Here is a 21,922-nt window from a genome sequence, read left to right on the forward strand (position 1 = left end):
TTCGGTTCATTAGCAAACAGATTTTGCACAATTCTTTATTTGAACAATAAACAAAAGAACGCTTTAGAACGCTGGCGGCTTCAAATTAAAAGACAGGGTTTTCATTTCGGTCAACATCCCTACAATCCCCGGCAGCAGCAGCAGACAGTTTTGGTGAGAGAAGATTTCTGGAGCGCCCACCAGCAATGGTACAGGAGAAAGGTCACGATGTGAAGTGGAAGGTTTGGCCGTCCTGACCTCCTTCACAGGAGCAGGAAATGACACAACTTGTGCGCATTACAGAGCCAGCAGCGCGCCGAGCATGTGGACATTCCCTGTGTGGAGGTGGTCACATGACCAAAGTTGAACTACAGCCGAGAATGCTCGCTCCTTTTATCCTGAAAGCCAAACTTTTAATGAGAAATATGAAGGAAACAAACTAAATCGGTTTAAATAAATCTTTGAAGAGGCACACACCACATTTCGGACTCATTCCAATGTTGAATTTGTGAGAAAAGACACGCGGGTTTAGTCCTCAGTACCAATACTTTGTCGGAATGTCGAGGGCCAGGCGTTTGAGAGACAGTGACAAAATAAATATCAAGCAAAAGGACAAGATCATTTGTTTTTATTCAGCGCTGTGCTTTAGCCTCTGTGATATCTTTCCAAACACCAACTCAAATGCAAGCGTGCTTCAGAGAGGAGCATGGGGATGTCAAATCAACGATCAAATGACAAAAGAGAAAACAACTAAAAGAAAAAAAAGAAAAAAAAAATCAACACAATCAGTGAAGGATCCAAACTTATCTTCAACAAAAGCAAACTATTTCCTCTTGTGCACATGTCCAGAGCCTCCGCCCGGAGTGGGCCACTCAACGACAAGGCCTGTGGGTAAATATAGTGCTCTGAGGTGTCGGGCAAAACCCCTCCACACCTCAGACAACAGACTGGCTGTTGCTTCCACACACAGTGGAAAACGCAGAATCTAAGGCCGCCCCACCTTTGGGCTGAGCGGGGTCACATGGGCATCACCGTTGAGCCGCCCAGACACGGGGGGAACCTCAGACACGTGGACGATCGCAACCAAGGAGGAAACGTAAACAGCTTCGCAGTGGAATCCGTTGCGATTGGTTGCCATCTCTCCAGTGCAAAAACTGAGTCTAAAAACTAGCGCAGTCCTCAAGGACTCAAACAGGTTTTCAGTCAGCTAAATTAAATTCTCATCTTTTTTTTCCATCTTTTTTTTTTTTTTTACATTTTACTCTAAATATTAGTGAATATGCATCTGCCTGTTGCATCACTTTCAGCTTTGTGCACAAAAGCTCATATTGTTAAATTCTAAAGCGCATAAAAGATTTGTAGATTCTCTGTAAGTCTAACCCAGGAACCGTGACCATCTTAGAAAGGAGGTGCTTCATCAGTGTACCACCAAAAATATTCCCCATTTGATTGCTCGGGCTGTACCTCCGTTAAAAGCGTCATAAAAGAAAGCAAATGGAAGAAGGGAAGTCGGTGACACAGAACCATGTGGAGACTTGTGGTAATGCTGGTGCTGGACCTCGCAGATGCACTGGTGTAAATTCAGGAGGCCGACAGTTCTCCTTGCTGAAAGGCAAACACTGATGTTTCCTCGAAACGTCCACGCGTACGTGGTGGATAGTTCTCGTCCGGTAAAAGCAAAGCTGCACGGGTGGAGGTCGAAGTGGAGCCTGCAACTGTTCCAGTCTGAAAGACGTTCCTTGCAACTCGAACGAAATAAAACAGCAGTGGTGGGCAGAGAGGAGAGCAGTCGCGTGAAGACCTCGGACTTTCTTCTCCCTCCGCACGAGTCGAAGACAAAGATGCTGAAAAGGCTGGTTCTCCGAGAAGCAGGAGGGAGGAGGATCTTGCAAGAGAAGTTGGGCAGTGTTCCCGTTCTGATGTGGGATGTGTGTTTGTGTGGCGTGTGCATGTAACTGCGCGCAATCGGAACATGGATGTAGGCGGCGGGTGGATGCAGGGCCTCCTGGCATGTGCAACGTGTGCCTCTCCTACAGCAGGTCCATGCGGCGGTAGTAGAGCAGGTACGCCGTGCGCTCTGCCGTCTGCTTCACCACATTGAACTGGCTGATGATCTTCACCGCCTGGTCGTCGATGCGCAGCCATCCGTTCAGACCAATGTGGAAGACGTCTGTGGTGTAGTGGCCGCCGGTGGCGCTGTTTCCATGGTGATACACGACTGTCGGGGAGACAAAATGATTCAGACTCAAGAAACAAACTGACTTTACTCAAGTGGCCTAGTGAGCAGGAATAACACTGTTGTATTTTGAGGGCCTGTCTCAACTCTCATTCATGTGTGATGTGTCCCAATACTCCAGAGACCGAGGGCACTTGAAGTGATCCCTTCAAACCCAGGGGGCTCCGGAGCTGACTTGAAAGCAAGTGTACTTTCTCCTCATGTCACATGGGTCGACCATGTCCAACAAAATTAACAATACAACATTAATGAGTGTGTTATTTCTTCTTTACAAACAACAGTTAGCGAGCGTTCAGGCTCACGCTAACCTCAACACACTTCTAACAGACGCTGGAGGAGGCGTTTCCAAAACGTCCCCAACACTCGATATACAGGAAACATAACACACCACAGCAGCCAAGTCTTTAGCGCGTGATGTAACTAAAGCGCAACGTCATGAAGCACTGTCCCAATTCTTAGGGACGTCAATCACGTCTCTGTGACAACAGAGTTGTCGGAGTGCGCTTCATAATGGAGGGCACTGAGAACCAAGTGCTAGTGTTAAGGATGAGAAATGACTTAATCTGAAAAATGAAAGGAAAAAGAGGAGCAATGAGCTGCCATGACACAACACCACCAACAGATGGCGGGGTGGACTCCAACGTCACGTGAGGGAGGCCACATACTAAGTTATCTCTTCACGCTGTTATTTTCCGTTATCCTTCTGTTTGTGAACTGAACTGCATCACTATGATCCAGACCAGCCCAGAACAAGACATCCACGTCGTCACTCACACCTATAGCAACAGTTCTAAAATGACAGGGCGTCAGTGAGGTGACGCCAACAATGGAGTCAGTGGTTCTGTCTCTCTAAAGCAGAGGCTGCACGCGACCGTAAGGACAACTGAGAGCGAGCGTGTCGGGCAGAAGTTACACGTGACAGTGTTGTGAAATACAAACCTGCAAAGAGCCTGTAAGTTCTTTGGCCTTTCACGACTTTGCTCCGCACTCCAGACGACAAGAGATCTACAAGAAAAAGAGAGGAAATGAGAACAGGGTGCAGCAAGACCTGCTTCAAATAAAAATACAACGTAGCTTCATGACTTGTACTTTTGGAAACCACATGAGAGCAAGGAGACCTCTGAATGAAAACATCAGGGCAAAATGACCTGAACACAAGACGACCCAACATTTTTGCTCGTGAAAACAAAACCTTGCACTGCTGAATCACAACACGCCAGTTTTTGTCCTTCCATCTGCTCCATTCTCTGCCCAGCATGTTCCCACTCTCATCTCTTCTCCAAACATCTCTACATGAGCAGCAGCTCTGACCCACTCGTGTCAGATCTTGTCCTTCCTAACTCCTCCCAATGAGAACCTAAGGATCTTTCGCTCTGCCACTTCTAACTCTGCTTCCTGTCTTCGTGTGACCGCTGCGGTCTCTGAACCATCCATCATGGCAGGTCTCACTCCTGCCCTTGAGTGAGTGGGGTGCCGGTGCACGTCTCAACATCAGACAGATGTTTTCATTCCAAGTCTCTACACACAGCAGGTGCTGTCACCTAAGGCTCCCATTTTGGAGCCGATGAAAAGTTCTCTGATCCAGTCTATGGTTTCCATCACCGTGTAAACGTCACCACAAATACCATGTGACAGCTGCTCCTCTGATTTCACCTCTCACAACAGAGACGACAGGCTGCAGCCGAGACCAGACGTGCTGCTCCTGAAAACAGCCGGAGACACCAGGTACCTTTGCTTATTTCCAGGTCAACAGGGTAGTCGATGTTCTTGGTCAGTTTCTGACAGCCTCCCGTCTTTTCAAAGACAAATCTCTTGAGATGGAGCACAAGCACTGGAGGGAGTTCCTCCAGAGTCACCCTCCGGCTGATCTCGATCTGCAACAGAAGGCACGGCACTTAGACAGCTGAAGTATTCATGTCAGGAGAAAAGCAGAAGGAGGTGGGTTCAAAGACTGAAAGCTTTTGTGAAGGCACAAACAAGAGAGACAAACCTCTTGCTTGGATTTGGTGGTGTAGCCCTGGACTGACTCTCGTGCCACCAGGGTTTCCAGCGCCTCCTGGACTGTGCGAATCTTCTCCGACTGGATGTCCAGCTGCAGGGTGAAGAATGGCTGGAGCGTGGCCGACTCCTTTGAGTTCTGTTGGTACACCACCGACCTGGGAGACCAAAACACAACACCAAGTTAAAAATAAAAATCAATATTGTAATATATGGTGCGCTCTCTGTCGCAATAAATAATCAACATGCAGATGGAAAATATCAATATTTTTACACGCAGTGGATTACCTAGCATTTTTAGTTGTTCAGATTTAAAATCCGTATTTCCCATTCACAACCGTATCCCAGTTTGTGCGTTTGCTCGGATTCTTATGTTTTCATAGACGCCCCCTAGTCACGCTCCATCCTGAAATACATCAGCCGGTAGCCACATGAACCTGCTCCAGCTTCCGCGTTTTCTGCCCTCACATGATCAACATCAGCACTGCTCCTGGCGATCGTCGCAAGTTTGAGAAGGAAACATGAAGGAGATGTTTTAAAGTCTAGCGGCTGCTATCTAGACTATAAAGCGCATCACTGTTACTTCAGTCACATACAGTATATCGTGATAAATCGTTGATGAAATCTCTTGCAATATATCAGGCAGATCATTATCATGAGCCAAATACCGCCACAGTATCGGAGCTCCCGATATCCGCCATACAGGACATTAAACTCCAGTCAATGTCACAAGAAGCAGAATCAAGTTTGTGTACGACAAGTTCAACATTTGGCTCATAAAAAACTGACAACGCTTTCAGTTTGACGACTGACAGTTGACATGAGTCATATTTTCCTGTTTCTTCTTCTAACCCAGCAGCTCTCGCGACAGTCGCACAAGAGACTATATGAATTAGAACAAGAGAATGTTTTACCACGGCTAGGAAGGGAAGCTGCCACTCAGACAAGCAGTTCCCATGGTAACGTGGATGTACAGAGCAGAGTCGACAAAAGCACTTGACACATTAAGGAATCACCATGCAACTATGACTGGAGAAGAAAACAAATGTGTTTTTGGCTGCAAAAGACAATGAGAAAATAATCCTGTAACCGATACAAGCTGGACTGGGCCAAACCAGAACCTCCAACAGCACTTCATTTTTGGGAGGTCTAAGCCACAGAAGTTCCCATTTGTATCAAAGTGAATAACGTCGAGATCCTCAGAGTCGTAACCTCAGAACCTCACAGTGACTATTACTCTGAAGGACTGCTGTAGCCACAAGTCAACTCCTGTTACTCAGATTTACGATGCCACAGCGAACACAACACTCAACAGTCAAGTGTACCTGATGTGTCCACCAAATATGTCGGTGATTGGTGTGCGGACAAAGTCAGCTTGGCGAGTGATGGAAGTCTTGTTCCTGGGGCCGACTTGCTCCCACTCGTCCTCGCTTCCCTCCTCTTCCTCAGCAGCAGCATCATCTTCTAAGCAAGATTGTGACTTTGGTCCATTCAATGTAGGAGGCTCTGATAAAAACAAGACCAAGACAAATGTTAAGATTGGAATGGTGCCGGTTCATGCAGAAAAGAGAGGAGAGCACAAGTTTGTATCCTCATGTGAGACAAAGAACCTAAACCTTTTTTAGGTCATGGTTCACACAAAACAAGTGTATGTGCAGGTTTGTACCAACAGATGTCACTGTTGGTTTATAAATATACTTTGTACTATTTGTACTGGTTCGGGTAGTGTTTGTGGACAAAAAGTTCATCTTGGAAAATGTCTTTGTTTTGAGCATTGACACGGAACAGAAGTGTTTTTTGTCTGTGAAGACGGTGTAGAAATAAACATCAAGTTGCCAAAGTGAAACTCTCTTCTGACTTTATTGCGCCTGTAAATAGCCTCAGTGTGATGTTGGACGTTTCAGTGGACGTATTACTATTTCGAATTAAACTCTAGCCTGATCATCATATCCAGAAGAGCCTGATATTTGTGAACTTGAAGTAGAAGTTTCAGTTGTACAGCGGCTCAGATGAGTCCGAGAGTAGCCCATGTTGGTTCATCATCATGGAAAACAAGTACCATTTAGATTAGTATTTTTGTTTCTGACATTCAAAAAAAAAACTTTGAGAAGCATAAAACGAGGTAGGTCAGCAGAAAACGCGCTCACTGTCTTCCTGAGGTGAGATTAGCTTTTTCAAAGCCAGCATTTCCTCGTGCAGTCCGTTAAGAGTGAAGCCCAGATACTCCTCCGCATCCTCCTGTCGACCCTGGCAGCAGAGAAAATAGAGCCCATTAAAACGCTGCAAACGATAGTCGTGTACACACCAGCGGTCAGTCATCTTCCATCCACATTTAAAACTAAAAACTTCAGCTCATTTGCACCCTTAAATCAACAAGTGTCCAACATTCATGAAACAAACTGTTTGTTCCAGGGAACACGACTCAAAAAGCATTACTGGGACTGGACGACTGAACAGCCACGGTGACTCACCTTCTCAGACAGACTGGATTTGATGAGAGTTAGAAGTCTATAGATGTAGGTCGGCTCGAACGGCACGCCAGTCCGAATGTCTTTAATGACTTTGTCACCGGCAGCTGTGGGATGATTCACCATCTCAGCACGATGATTCAGAATGTCCAGGCACTTTGTTGTTGCCTACCTTGCTGTTTGGGTTTGGCTGGGCCCGGCATGCTGCTGAACTCATTGACCAGTCGAACACTAGCAGAAACAGAACACCTGTCAACACGTACTCCGCATAAGCCTCAGTTGTCCAGTTTAGACGGCTACTCACAAGTTGTCTATCATGGGCGTGGAGGTGCACGGCCTCTGGCTCTCACTGTGCACGGGAATGGACTTCATCAGGTGGTACATGGGGGGACATGCAATCAGGGCCTGTAGGGTCTGGGCACATGGAGTCAAGGAAAGCAAACACTGAAACGCTTTTTATCTCTTTTCAAATATAGTCCTAGACAAGTGCTGAGGGCCAAATGATCCTGTCAATAAACAAAATAAATAGCTGTGAAAGAAAAGCTCAGAATCCTGCCGTTTGGGAACTTATTTACGCTTTCTAGAACACAACAGAGGCTGTTGACCCATGAGAGCATTATGTGGTGTGTTGATACAACTCACATTAACAAGTATTTGTTGTATTTTTATTTGATTTCTTTTCAATGCTGCCAATTGTTTGGTAGATCTATAAATATTATAGATTTACAGAAATTTTTTGCAAAACTAAATGAAAAAAATAAATAATAAAAACAACCTTGGAATGTTTTTCAACCTGCAATAAGTCACGTCTGATACCAAGATCCAAGCACCTTCCTTTGGCAAACAATAAAATTGTTATAATTTGGTTAATCTGCCTCATGAACATTGAGCTGGGACTCGGTTTACACGTCTGAAAACATGATCAGTTAGAGAGTGAATATTTTCTAATCACACAAGAGACATAGGACGAATGAAGAACAGCAATAGATATTCAACGCTCATCATGACTAAAGTGCGTTGGGAAAATATTTGCCATGATCTACCCATCACTTATAGTTATATTTACACGTTTACACATATTTACCATTCACCCCTCTTGCAAGTTAAACACAGTATTTGTACTATCAGATCTTGTCACAGAGCAAAGGTTGATAGAAACATCTGAGAAACAGTTGTGACCCTAATTCATTCACAAATGTGAAGAAAAATCTGGCAAATACCAATGTGAACTGAAGGCATCACATAACAAGGGTTGGCTTGTTTCAGAGCAACAACCCAAAACAGATTTTAAACTGAATCCCAAAAGTCCAACTAGTCAGGAATGCGCACTACTACCAATCAGGTGTCTGATGCTGTTTCAGCTGACACCTGCTTGGTGAACCTCTACGTGATGCAGGGTTGGAACAAAAGCCTGCACCCACATGGACCTTTTGGGATTCAGTTTCACGCCCCTGGCCTAGGGCCTCTACATTAAAAAGGTGGTCCTAATCTGGGCCAGCGCCATAAAAGCACGTGATGGGTCTGACCGTCAGCAGAGAGCGGTTTACGTTCGGCATGTAAAAAGGATACAGCGTTGATGTAGCACCAGTTTCCCTTGTTGATAAGTCCTCTTGGCTGCAAAGACACTGGTTTATGTATCAACTTCACATTCTCAATTAGTTCTGGGGATTCAAACAAAGAAACACTCTTGAACACACGAGCAAAAGAAATTTCAAAGCATCAGCAAATATTGAGTTACACTCATTTATACATATTTGTGGAAGCAAAGAGGAAAAATGTCCCTGGTTCCAAACCAGCAGCTCTTGTGACTGAAACTCAAGAGACCAGGTTAATCGGAACCAGGACTTGGTGTACCACGCCTAGGAAGGGTGACTGCCAGAAAGATACACAGCTCCCATGGTAACGTGGATGAATCCATTTTTTAAAAGAGAAAACACTCAACAATGGCAGTGTGAAAGGAAGATATAATATCCTCCTGTTGACCCCCATTCAAGCACATATTCAAAACAACTCTCTCTTACTATCTATTCTTGTGTTGGTTAAACACAAAAAATCCACAGGAAGTTAAAATCATAAAAAAAGACAATGGCTGATTCATCCATACAGTCAGCAAGGTGTGTCTTTTGTTTAGAGCAGAAGTGACAAAAGCTTTTCAGCTCCTGGCAGAAGACGTCGACGTTGCGAGTGATGCTGCGCAAACATGGCTGCGGCTACTCACTAATCCAATTAACTTGTTTCTGAGCTTGGCATCACTTTTCATGCGACTTAACACGTTCGTGGTATTCTAAAAATACGTATTGTCTAGAGTGGGACAACAGCACTCGCCAGATCTTTGTTCTAGAGAGTCTGAAGGTTCTCTTACCAAACTGCTGTGGCCCACTTCCATTATCAGGTGAGAAAATACATCATATAACAGTGCAAAGTTCACAACTTCTCCATCCAAAGAATTTAAGGAGAAAGTGTAATCCATTGTTATGCCATTAATATTCTGCAGTGCCTTTAAAACAGATATTTAGGAAAAGAAACCCTCACTCAACTGTCAGGCGCGTAAAATGATACACTCCAAAAACGAACCACAGTGAGACGAGTTCATAAGTGTGTCCTTCCAAACTGCTTCAGAGAGGATTTGACTGAAGTGGAATGACTTTGCAGCAGAAAGACATTTTGTATACAACAGCACCACCTTGTGTTCAATCCGACATATAAAAGATTAAACATCTCTGCACGAGATTAAATCTAACCCCACATCTTTTCAACGGCTGTCCTCGTATTCAGTAGTAATAGGAAACACAGACAAGGTGGATAAATAATTGTAAGTATTGGTGAAAATAATAGTTAAATGATTCAAAGCTTGTTGATACCTGCAAGTTTGGGGGCCATGGGGTCTTCAGATACATGGACAGGGCTGCCTTTGACTTCTACAACTTTCTCAGGCTGGTCTGGCAGTGTAACAGTGGGTGTCACCACCTCCACTACATTCTTCACCTCCACAACGGCCTGAGGGCCTCCAGGCAAAGGTTTTGAGTTGTGGAACAGGCTCGCCCAGGATTTAGGGGGGTTGGCAGTAGCAGCAGCTGGAATCATGGGTAAATGGGTCTGTTCTGACACCACTGGCTGGCAGGTGGAGTCTGGGGAGACCTGCTGAGCCTGCTCCACATTCTCAGAGTCTTCTCTCTGTCCGTCTGCACTGTCTGCAGTATTGGACTCTGTGAGTCCGTTTGCCACCCCGCTGTCAGCCACATCGGGTTCAGTGGCCATGACGGAGGAGGAGGAGGAGGAGACATAGGGAGAGGTCAGAGCAGCTGAAGGAGGAAGGGGAGAACAGGATCGGAGACTATGTGGTGCGTCTAAAAGTTCAAAACTCTGTGGAGCCAAATTATCTGGCTGCTTTTCTGCAGTCCTTGGTTCCTCTGCCATCCCTCTGCTTTGAGAAGATGAGGAGGAGGATGAGGAAGATACATTATTGCCATCTGATAAAGAGGGCGCTCCACTGGTAAAGCACAAGGAAGAGTCATCAGGGCTATCACAAGTCCTCTGAATGGCAGTGGGTGCGGGAACAAAAGCGGTTTCCGAGGCTGCGGCTATGGCAGGAGAGGGAAAACCAGAAGCACAAAGTTCAGGGCCTGATAGTATTTTCATGTCCACGTCTTCAGCATTGTGATGTGTGGGACCAAGCGCATGTCCATTCACTAGAGTCGTCATCTGCACCCCATCTGCTACAACAGTACTGTTGGTGCAAGTGGAGGGGTCCAAGTAATTGTAATAGCCAGGTGGTCGTTTTTTCTTTTTCTTTCTTTCGCGTTGTCCTAAACCGCCCGGACCGTCCATGTCTGAGCAGGCCTGATGATTGTCCAAGCCCAAGACCCCAGAGTCAGGTCCGTCCATGGCGTTGAACAGAGTTCCATCTGGAACATCAGGCCGTGGAGATGTAGTCTGCTGTGGTTTCTGTCCTGGCTGACAGCCCAGGATGAACTCGGGAGCCTGAGGGTTCAGGGTGCTTGACACCTTGAAGAAGGGATCATTTAGTCCCCCAGATTTGGACTCAATAACCTCATCAACGCCAAACTCAATGTGTTGGTAGTCCTCTGCTGTGGACGAAAGAACAGCATGCAAATTAGACTTTTGCAAATACCATTTTTCTTTACATGCCCTTCGCACTTAAGCATTTACGAAATGTGTGCAGACATTTTCATTATATGCACACCACTCGGCTTCAGTGACGCAGCACATTCATTTTCTAACAACTATTATGATCAAGGCTATACACAACCATCGAAAGGAAAACATAGAAATAACTCAGTTATGCTAGGGCAAGCACCAAATTCACATAATTTAGATGTGAAATGTCAAATGTCAATGCTGTTCTCCAGTCAATGTAATTACAAAATTATATGGTAGAAAATTGTGTTGTCACTCCTTTAAATCCAGAAACAACTGACAGTATTCTTGATATAGCATTTTAAATTCAATCATTCATTCAAATTTCCAGAAGATCAAAGGGAAAAGGAACAATGTAAAAGACCAGCCAGATTAGTTTCAGTGTGTCACAGCACATTTGATGCAGGCATGAGACAAACAAGGGAAACAGGATACATTAGTAAATGGAAAACAAGAATACAATCTTCACTGCATCTAAGACTTAGCTGGTAAATGAATCCCACTCTTTTAGGTTAACAAGCCAAGTTTCTACTAGTGTGAGCGATTTAGTGAGCAAAAACGAATACAGCAAATACCCTCTATGCCCTGAGTTAAACAGCAATAGTTAAATCCTCTTTGACACCGTTAACTGAAATTCAGCCTGCTTCCTTGCAGTGGTGAAAATGCGTGATATGCAAGATTCATCAGTATTTTGAGCATGCAAAGCTCTAAAGAGAAAGAATTCAGGCACAAGAATTAGAAAGCCACCAGTTTGGAAACCTGGATTTTCAGCTTGACAGCAAACATACAATAGTGAGTCGTGACACGGGGTGCGAGACTCATCAACTCACCGCAAACCTGCAGTCCATTTGACTCCATAATATAAGGCACAGCAGGAGTGCAGTAACATCCTAAATAATCAATACAAATCATAGTAAGGCAAAAGTTAGGTGCATAAACGGTGGCCGTTCAGTCTTCTACTGTCATGTCGACTTGGAATACGCTTAACACAGACCAATTTGAGAACAAAATCTTTGGCAGTTACACAAATATTTGTTGACATTTGCTGGGGCTGATTTTGGCCAGACTGTCACAAATTTCAACCGTTTGTTGCTCTACAACAATATGAAGAGCGGCTTGGAGAGAGAAATGTGTCTATATATACACACTTTCTACTTACCAGAGGATTGACTGACACATGCGACTTTGTCATTGAACGGAGGCAACTGTAGAGGCGAGAAAGGATGCGTTATACAGACCATAATGGGAAGGGTGTTCATTAAAATCCAGTGTCTCACCTCAACGTAACATCGAGGAGAAACAAAGAACTGATTGATCTCATCAGCGCTGAATTCTCCAAAGATGTACTGTGAAATAACACAAACAAGGGTTACAAAACATGAAGAACATTTTCAAAAACTTTTCTGCAACATCATTACTGGAGCTCAATAACATGTAGGTCAAAGGGTTTTCTTTAAAGTTCAGAAGGACATCAGACTGACTGAGAGCGAGTAAATCAACAACAAAAGTGATGAGTCATGCAGGATTATATATAAACCACGTGAAGTTCAGATTAACTTTCAGGCAGCGGCTTTTTGAGTCAACGTACTGGTCTGAGAGGCAGTGAAAAGGCCCAACAAAACTGATGGACTAAGACAAACTAAGACGGCGTGGATCCCTGACTTTATATATACGGTATATGGGGGCAGTTGTGTCAGAAACAAAATGGGAACCAACAAAATGTACATGGACCTTTACATGACCTACAGTTATTTAATATTCTGTTCTAAAGTCACATCCTACAGGTGAACAAAGAGTAAAGAATGCAGCGGCCACATTGAGATCAACATTGGGAGGTGAAAAGGGAGCCACAAAAAAAGGGAAATGCAACTCAAGCATATGCAACTGGTCACAAATAACCCCCATACGAGGGCCCACATTGTTGAAATTGCACTACGAGTGACCAACAGTCAGTCGTAATCCAGCAGCCAGAGGACAGCTAATACAATCACAACAGAACGAATGTGCCCTTGCTTCTTTCTGCCAGCTTGTGCAGGGCACCTCACTAAGCTTCCTGAGGTTAGTTTGCAGTGAGGATTATAACAAATTAGCCATCTGTAAGTTTTTAATACAGTTTACAACCTCACAAAAACTTAACAACTCTTGAGAGCTCAACATTAATCTTTGTTCCGCTCATTCAACGAAATCTTTCCAACAAATGTGGACGTTAAATACAAAAATCTACAGACATTGTGATCATCGTGCTATTCTGGTTGCTCGTCGGCAAGTGGGACACCATGAGCAGCAGATGAACATTGCAGATGCTCGTAATATTGGGAGGTTATAAGAATAAAATGACGGACAGATGATACTGGCCCAAGATCTGCATGCAACCCGAGCATGTTCCCAGTTTGCAGAGGTGACTTATCAAAGCAAGCGCAGAGAAGGCCAAGGGTCCCACTAAGACTGCTCAATCCAACAGGAAGTCACTCTTAGGGAAGCATACTGCAAGCCAGTCCAGGAATTTCAAATAAGACAACAATTTCAATGTAATGTCTGGGCCACCAAATTCCTCACATCTGTTTACAGATTCAGAAACCACAGCACTGTTGGAGCTTTAGCAGAGTTCTTGATAGGTCGGGGTTGCTAAACTGACAGGGGGAACCCTGGTGACATGGTCGGTCCATCAAAGGGAAAACTTTCCGCATAGAACTTGACGGTGTAGTTAAAGTTAATGAGAGGCCTTCAACTTTTCAAGAGGCGCTGTATTGTACACTGGAAAACAACAAGAGGTAATTTGCATGTTCTCCCAAATTGGAATGCGCAGGCTGTTAACAGACACCTTGGCTGCGCTAGAAAACACGGCAGAGCCTGAAGAAATTCGGCCAGACTACATTTCAATGACTTTGGTAAGCAGTGATCCTGTCCGGTGACATCATCATAACAATAGTAACCACACCAGTCACCAGTAGTGAAGGACAGCAAGACTACAACGATGAACAACGCACATTTCTGTTGCCTGTAAAATAAACATATACTGGTATAAACGGCAATAATTGCACACATATCGATTTAGCATGAGCAATCTAAAACCTATCAAGAACCAGGCCAACAAAACTAAGAGTCTAGTTATGAACCAGAACACAGAAAACCAGCAGTTCATGTGGAGGCCCACATTGATGTGGACAAGTTTTACAGCACTGTTTAAGCATTAGGCGGTGAACATGAAGGGAGAGAAGACGTTTTGATAAGAGAGATAAGAACTATTGATAAGATGAGAAAGTAAATATTACACTCACACCAGTCATGATGGTCATGCTGAGCCATGACTAGTTTAGGTTTAAGTTTTAAGAAAATGTTGATGGAAATATTAAAACTTGATTATTACAGCAGCTACGAAAGAAAAGATAAATGCAAGTGGATTGAATTGTATACTTACAAACACTATAATGAATGTCACTGTGATGTGACCGAAAAGGTGGCATCACACCTGTGTCATGATGATGTCGTGAATAATTTACAATCTTCATTAACATACTGATAATATCGACCCTACACACTGACCAGGTTAGAAAAGGAACAGACCAGACTGCAGAGCAGTAGCTACAATCATGAATAAGCTGTGACTAGGCCAGCGAATACAAAATAAGTCTACTTAAGTACTATAATTGAATGCTTAGTTGACAGTGTAAAATTCTATGAGCTCAGACATTACACACTGTATAGAAGTTAAGACCGGGCTCAGTGTTGCCTCGAAGCAAACTGTTGCACAGCACTATGACATCATCCAGCAGTAATGGCAGCCTCCTTTCTTCATAGACCCACAGGCCATCATGATCTGATCTGCATTTCCACAGTCATGCATGAAATAAACCTTGGTATTTGGCGCACCTGGTTATCGCACATTACAACACCAACCCTTCCCGCAACACCTTCTCTGCAAATTATGCCAGATGTGTCCTCCATACAGACAGACCAAGCAGGTTTGGCACCTGAAGCACTTACAGTACATCCACTAATGTATGCAGTCATGCCAGATGATCATGTGACAAGTCCATTCCAAACATTGGATTTTTAAAAAGTATCCTGAGTTACCCCCAGAGGAAAAGAAATCCAACTCGCCATACATTAAATATGTTTATAAAGAGTCTCTTTATATATATATTTTTTTTAATAAATCCATAACAAGAAATGATGCACTATTCCCTTCTTACAATTCAAATTCAGTTCAGTTGTCATTCTGATCCAGATTCATGATGCCACAGAGTCAGGTAGTGAAAGATATTATGAAAAGTTGAAATACAACAACTAATGTTTAAACGATGATGGATAAAATTGCAAATATTTGACTAATTTATAATGATCACTGGTTGGTCTTGTTTGAGATGCCTGCAGCGAAGCTGCCTAACGGTTCCTCACCGTAGTCATCACTAAAACTTGTGTATGAATGCACATCTCAGCAAACACATTACTTGAATTCAATTATATATATACTGCCCACAGCGGACTGAAAGTGGAGCCACTTTCAACTAAATAAACATAGTGATGTTTGCTTTAATACAAAAAAGTACTGTTAGATTGAAATGTATTGATTCGGCTGTTGACCACCATATGCTGAGGTTACGGGGGCTGGTCCCAGTTGTGATACCTAGAACAGGTCACTAGTAGAGAAACAGTGCCATCAGGAGACATTTAATGAAAAATATGCGAAATTATGAACTCACAATATTTTCACAGTGATATTGCACAATGTTATGTTCCAGTGCCACTATCTATATAATATCATAAATGATCCAATAAAATAAAATTTAAAAATAAAAGAATTAAACTTTTTTTCTGTATTCCTTTTAACATTATAAAACATCCTACTTTTATTGAATAACTTCTCCCACTACTTTTGTTACGATCTATATGAAACATACTGCCTGCTGTAATTCTGTAACCGTGGCCTGGGGGCACATTAAGCAGCATCCTGGCATTGAGATGAGTATTCCTTATGAGTTTCTACAGTACTAATAAATGTACACATTGAATAAGCAACTTGCCCCAAGCGATGATTTGAAGCGTATCAAAACCAAGAAGGCAATTAAAATAGCACAGTACTGGTGTTACTTTAATATCTAAAGGCACAAACATCTTTGTTTATGCTTCTCATTCAACAGAAAACTGCAGTAACCAACTGTGTATCGAAGAAGATGCTGTATTTACCAAGTCATTCTTCTACACGAGAGAACTTGGCTGAAACTTGGCTCTCACCGTCTGACTCGTCTGACTCTGAGAAATGCAGCTCTGGGGTTGACTCCCAAAGTTGAATTTAAAAGTAAATATAATTGTTATTTAAAGATATTTAGCTATGTGCGGGGGTCCACAGATACCAGCGACCGAGCTACACGCTGCGCGAGGACGCGACGGTTCGATGCAAAATCGCAACAACCGGAGTCACATTGTCACCACTTATCGTAGTGAAGCCCTAAAATCGACATAGTAATAGAAGTTCATGAGCACCAGCTGAGGTTCAGTGCGGGGACTGGCAGAGGCCTGAGCATGTGGGCCATGCACTCGCACACACGCAGCACTTTTCTGCGGCTCCATACTTTCACAATAAATGGGTGACACTAGTCAAGTCCAACTTCAGTTCGCCTGCCTCTGAATTTATGTTCCACTGGCATCTTATACTGATAAGCATGGCTGTCATTTGAGTCGAAAAAACGGCCACGAGCGTAACTTAGTGATATGAATGAAGAGTCGAGGGCCTGTTAGCTTATGCTACTGGTAATTCAATGAGGCTTAGTGAGGCATTATCAAGCACTTTTCCGATTCTTCCCGACGCGAGAGGCCGGGAAACTGCTATGACAACAACTACACCAAGACAACGAGCGTATAGAGACGCGTTACTCGATGCCACTGCCAGGTGAACAGAGTAAAGCGTTGGGAATGAAGTAGCACGGGATGTTTGTGAGGCTAACGTTAGCCACTTAGCTACCTGGTTGCAGGACGAAGCCATGCTCCCGGTGAGATTCGCTCTCCTTCGCAGTCTGGGTGAAAACTCTCCCACGGGGAAGGCGGTGCTGCTCCGAATCGGCACTCGGAACCGATGTCTCACTTGAACGCCATTGTCGTGGAACTACGGTTGTCCTTGTAGACGCGAATGTGGATCCAAGCAAAGCATCAGCTCTTCACGCCGTCAGCGCCATTTCTATCGAGCATCTTCCTCGCTGGCAGGAGCAGCGCGACGGCGACACTGTGGCGGCAGGCGCTTCCGGGTAGCTGTTGACGCAACACTTCAAAATAAAGGGCCCCGTGTACGCAATCGTCCTTTTTTTTCTCAGTCTCATCGCATTTATTTTTTGACAAGTCGCTCGTGTGAGCACAGCAGGACCCTTTTACATGAGCAGTAATATGAGACTCTAAATGATCTAAGAATGTTTTTCTCAATCATTCTGCAACATCAGACTGATGGATTTGTTGATTTATTAGTTACTTATATTATTATTGTTTATTTCTATTCATTTTTTATTTTTGTTTATTCATGATTGCTATTACTGTTATTATTATTAATAACATTATTGTTTTGTGGCACAATGTTCCAAAGCAATTTCCTTAGAGTCAAAGGGCAGGTCCCATTCACCTGATCAACCATGTGACAAACAATAATTCCTGTATAAATACTAAGGACTTCGTGGGTAACATGGTCATCCAAACAACCATATAACTATACGACCACAGTTAACTATCACCACAGATCATCTGCAAACATTGTGCCTCGCCAAGTATTCTTGACCTGACCTGGGTGTTTTGGTGCCAACAAGGGCCATTTCGGTCTTCAAACAACTTTTTGCATATCCCTTCAAACATGAATGTCTTCCTTTATTTCCATATGTTTTTATCTTTCTCCATCTGTTTCCACATCTACTCTCTCCATGTAGTGTTACTGTGATACCATAACTGATGCTCATTCTGACCAAGGTTATCCCAAAGGAATTGTCCTCGACCAGAACCTCCCTTCTTCCCCTCAGCCAGGAGCAGCTTCTTCCCCTCAGCCATCAGACTGTTAAATTTGTGACCACCCTTTGCTATTTTATTATATTGTATTTTATTTATTAACATCACTTTATTTCTAAGCACTTTCATAGTTGGTGGGACCCCCCACTGACCATGGCAATAAGAATCTGATTTTATCGAAATAAGGAGGATCCAAACACAATGTTTGTTCCTGTGTACTCTGTAGCAACTTTGTTATACGAAAACTCAATTAAACTCAATTAATAAATAGTACTACACTGATGGGATGATTGGACTGATCAGATTAAAAAAAACACCATGTGCAATTAAAAAAACATTTATTTTGAAATCCAATGTAACTCTGCGGAAGTGTTCCCTGGGCTGTAGTGATTGGGAAAGTGGGCTTGACGGAAGTGTGACCATGTGATACATCCGGGTTGAAGCATGAGTCGCAAATTGTTGATAAAACCCGCTGACAGCAGCAAAATCACTGACCAATGAAATCCGTGACATTAAAGACCTTGCATTAAATTATGAATCTGTTCGCTGAATAAGTAAGTTTGGCATCATTTGCTCGCAGCTTGTTCATGACGGCAATTAATTTCAATGACGAGAGAATGAATAAACAATAATTGCGTCTCTCTCTCCCTCGTTATTATTATTTTTTCTATTATTTTGGAAATATTTCCGAGTGAAGACCCAGTCCCGCGACTCGTGGGCGTGGCCTGAAACAGGTGAGCTGCTTAAGCAGGAAGTAAACACGAGGAACAAGGTGGGTCTCGTTTTCTGCTTTTAACACAGTGAAACCAGACTTTAAAGCTCGGCTAGCTTTCCAGGAGGAAATCTTATGTTTCTGAAGCTGTTGCACCACGTTTAAAGTGGGTCACTAGTCCTAGTGAACATGTGTTCCTGTTGACATACATGTTTTAGTTAGCAGTGATGGCTAATGGAGGGCGACACCATGAGAGGAGTGACGTGTACGATGCCTACAAGAGCAGAGACCACCTGTCGTCGCACAACACGGACCACGCTGAGCGCAGAGACCGACACCACAGGCCCAGGGACCACGACGGACGAGGTTCTGCCGATGACAGAAGACCCAAACACAACAGACAGAGGGAGATGACACAGGCCTCTCGTGGGGTGACACCTGCTCACAGAGAGCAAGACCGTGGAGGACCCTCCAGCCTGTGAGAGCCCATTCACTGTTTACACACACACACACACACACTCTCTATGACCCAAGTGTGATCTCGACTGAAGAGGAGGAGAGGAGCCTGCACCCTCCAGTTAATTTGCACCTTAGTTCTGTTCATGATGGTTTAAGGTTTTGCAAAAATGTATCAAATATAACGTGCATAAAGTTGACTATTGCTCTGAATGTTCACAATATTTAAATACAATTGGTCGCCATTAAATCACTATTAAAACTTGTAATAATAAATAATAAATGTACATTTAGTCTTTTTGGAAAAGAACAATGTCAAGAAATAATGTATTGATCTTAAACTATTCTGCATGAATAAACTTATCCTCGGCTAAAGAATCAGTTACAGCATATCACAGCGTAAATATGGAAATATGGTGGGCACTATAAGAATACACAAGGATAAATATATATTCATCCTATTTCACTCATATAACTGAGTTTGTTTGATCTTGCGAGGACCAGACTGTTGCATGTAATGGGTTGCATTTGTCCCACAGAGCCGTCTGGCTCATGAAGTTAAGTTAGAGACATAAAGTTTCTGCTTGATGTTGTCCTTCCAGGAGTTGCTACTGCATCACCTTCAACTGACACCTCCATCTCCAGCGTTCTTCCCTGCAGTCTCTCCTCTTTGTGTGTTGGCAATCCTGAACTTCTCTTCATGAACGTCCACTCTCCTAGGCTTGTTTCATGCCCTATGAAAACCCTGCAACTCTGTCTCTCCCAATTCTGCTTCCTGTGGTTGTGACAACCCGTTGTCTCACGACTCCCTAAAACACTTTCCTGTCACTCGAGCTGCTACTTGTCTGCCACACATCACTCCATTAGTTGTCACCTCCTTATTTCCAATACAAACCTCTTTGTTACCAGCAAACACTGTCATGGATTGAGACCATTTTTCTTTTTACCTTTCCTCCTCAGGTCACGAGAGACACCCCCCTATGAGCGGGAATATTATGAACCAGAACGGAGACAGGCCCTCTACAACCTGAGATACGTCCTGACCACCAGAGGTTGTGAACTAATCTCATGTTTTTCACAGCAGCACATTTTCTGTCCTGACAGATGTGAACCAGGGGTCTCAGACCGATCCACAAGTTGTGTGGAATTACTAGAACACACCAGTGGCACATGGTTTAAACTAGTGGTGGTTAAGTTACGATTAATTAATTACATAAACAATTCATGTAATTTAATTAAAAACAGGTTGCTCTCCAGACAACGGGGAACCTTTGTAAGTGCAGGAGTTCCTGGTCCACTGATCACACTGATGCACAAGACACGTGGCAGCTAGGATGATAACAACAACAACAAACATGGAGGAATCCCTGAACAAAAGCAAACAAAAGTTAAAATCAGTTATTGTGCTATTGTCAAACTGAGGAGAAATAAACAATATTTTGTTTAAATGTATGTACAGGTCCATCATTTGATTCAGTAATATACCAAATTCATTCAAATTGAAAAATGTGGCTTCTTGTGGCAAATATTCTTATATGATTAAACTGCGATTAATTGAGATTAATTCATCACAAATTCTCTAATTAAGTAGATTATTTGTTGTAATGGAATCCCACCCCTAGTTTAAACATGATGTTGAGAAAACCAAGTCACTAAAGTGGGTGAATGATTTGTGCCCCGCAGGTCTCTGCCAGGTGATGGAGGTCTTTGTCAATCTTCTCATCGTCATCTGTGCCGGGGTGCCCTACAGCAACAATGGCGGCTACCGTGACCTGGCCAGCCTGGGTGGACTCTACCATTACTACTACGGTGGAGCCCAGTCCTTCTCTGGAGCGGATGCGGAGCGTGTGAAGGAGCTGGACCGGCTCTTCCATCAGCTCAAGCGTCCTCCCTACGTATTCGCCATGGCGTGCGGTGGACTGCTGATGATCTACGCCCTGTCCATGCTGGCGCTGGGCGTCTTCAGGGTGCCGTACCGCTTCCCCCCGGTGCTGCTGGGGGAAGCGCTGGTGAACTTCCTGATCGGCCTTGGCTACATCCCGGCCCTGGCGTTTTACTTTATCAAACTGCAGGAGACCTACAACGACCCCATTTGCCAGGAGAGGGAGCAGATGTACAAGAGCAAAGGTCACAAGGGCTTTGAGTGCAAAGTTCACGGCGCTGACATCGCGGGGGGTCTTTTCGGAGCGCTCGGCGTCTTCGTCTTCATCTTCGGCGCCATTTTAGCCGTCAGAGCTTTCAGGTCTGTGCGGGAGATGAAGCGGCAGAGGGGCGGCGAGGCGGAGCATCTTTAGGCGGCAAGTTCGAACAAATGTTTGTAGTCACTATGAAGAGTTTACTGACTTAAGAGTGTTTACATATTCTTGTTGCATTTTTGCAAACTTTTATACACAATTTTTTTTAAATCCTGCTTGCATGTTTACGTTTTTTACTGTGTTGCAATAAACTTCTTACAGCTTAAAGGTTCTTTAAGGTTCCATAAACACACTTAAAATATACAAAGACAACTTACCATTACTGTTTTTTTCACTATGAAAACACACATTAGACAAGATTATTTCAGTACACACAAATGCAAATATAGTCAAACTCAAGGTCATGGCCTGCAAGTGCTTTGCGCTGGTTTGTTATTCCCTGGCTCACCTGGTTCAACAGGCCCTTTTCTAGCAAACAGATTACAAATGCCAAACATTAATTTGGAATCTCCTATCGACCCATTAATATACTCACACAGCTAGAAGGGAATGAGTTGAACGATAGGAAAGTGGATGTGTGTTTGTGCTTCAAGATAAAAAAAAATATGCTGAAGCAGAAACACTGCTTTGTAGTGGTGCGAGGTTCATCTCCACCATCTAGAGTTGACTCGAACAAAACTTTCAGATTTAGTTTTAAAGTCTTAAAGACATATTTATTTTAATCTTTAAAACGTTTTGC

At 43.6% G+C, this 21,922-nt stretch overlaps 2 protein-coding genes across 5 annotated transcripts; one reads left to right on the forward strand and one right to left on the reverse strand.

Moving 5' to 3' along the window:
• Positions 1 to 17,047, reverse strand: usp10 (ubiquitin specific peptidase 10). 4 transcript variants are annotated; one of them, XM_053866003.1, is made up of 15 exons: positions 16,802 to 17,047; positions 12,117 to 12,185; positions 11,999 to 12,044; positions 11,670 to 11,729; positions 9,543 to 10,766; positions 8,251 to 8,342; positions 6,986 to 7,095; positions 6,854 to 6,912; positions 6,685 to 6,788; positions 6,361 to 6,460; positions 5,539 to 5,719; positions 4,206 to 4,371; positions 3,945 to 4,089; positions 3,155 to 3,220; positions 1 to 2,197 (listed from the first exon to the last, which is right to left on the reverse strand). In XM_053866003.1, the coding sequence occupies exons 1-15, from the start codon at positions 16,820 to 16,822 to the stop codon at positions 2,010 to 2,012; spliced, it is 2,631 nt and encodes an 876-aa protein (XP_053721978.1). In that variant the 5' UTR covers positions 16,823 to 17,047; the 3' UTR covers positions 1 to 2,009. The 4 variants fall into 4 exon arrangements, with proteins under 4 accessions (XP_053721978.1, XP_053721977.1, XP_053721980.1 ...); XM_053866002.1 differs by having other exon boundaries at positions 9,543 to 10,769; XM_053866005.1 differs by lacking the exon at positions 11,670 to 11,729.
• A 1,251-nt stretch (positions 17,048 to 18,298) lies between these two features.
• On the forward strand, positions 18,299 to 21,438 carry marveld3 (MARVEL domain containing 3). The gene is made up of 5 exons (XM_053866150.1): positions 18,299 to 18,374; positions 18,518 to 18,592; positions 18,751 to 19,010; positions 19,949 to 20,040; positions 20,672 to 21,438. Exons 3-5 carry the CDS (start codon positions 18,760 to 18,762, stop codon positions 21,280 to 21,282), a joined length of 954 nt encoding a protein of 317 aa, XP_053722125.1. The 5' UTR covers positions 18,299 to 18,374; positions 18,518 to 18,592; positions 18,751 to 18,759; the 3' UTR covers positions 21,283 to 21,438.
• The last annotated feature ends 484 nt before the right edge of the window (positions 21,439 to 21,922 follow it).

This window comes from Synchiropus splendidus, chromosome 5, assembly GCF_027744825.2.
Source record: "Synchiropus splendidus isolate RoL2022-P1 chromosome 5, RoL_Sspl_1.0, whole genome shotgun sequence".
NCBI lineage: Eukaryota > Metazoa > Chordata > Actinopteri > Syngnathiformes > Callionymidae > Synchiropus > Synchiropus splendidus.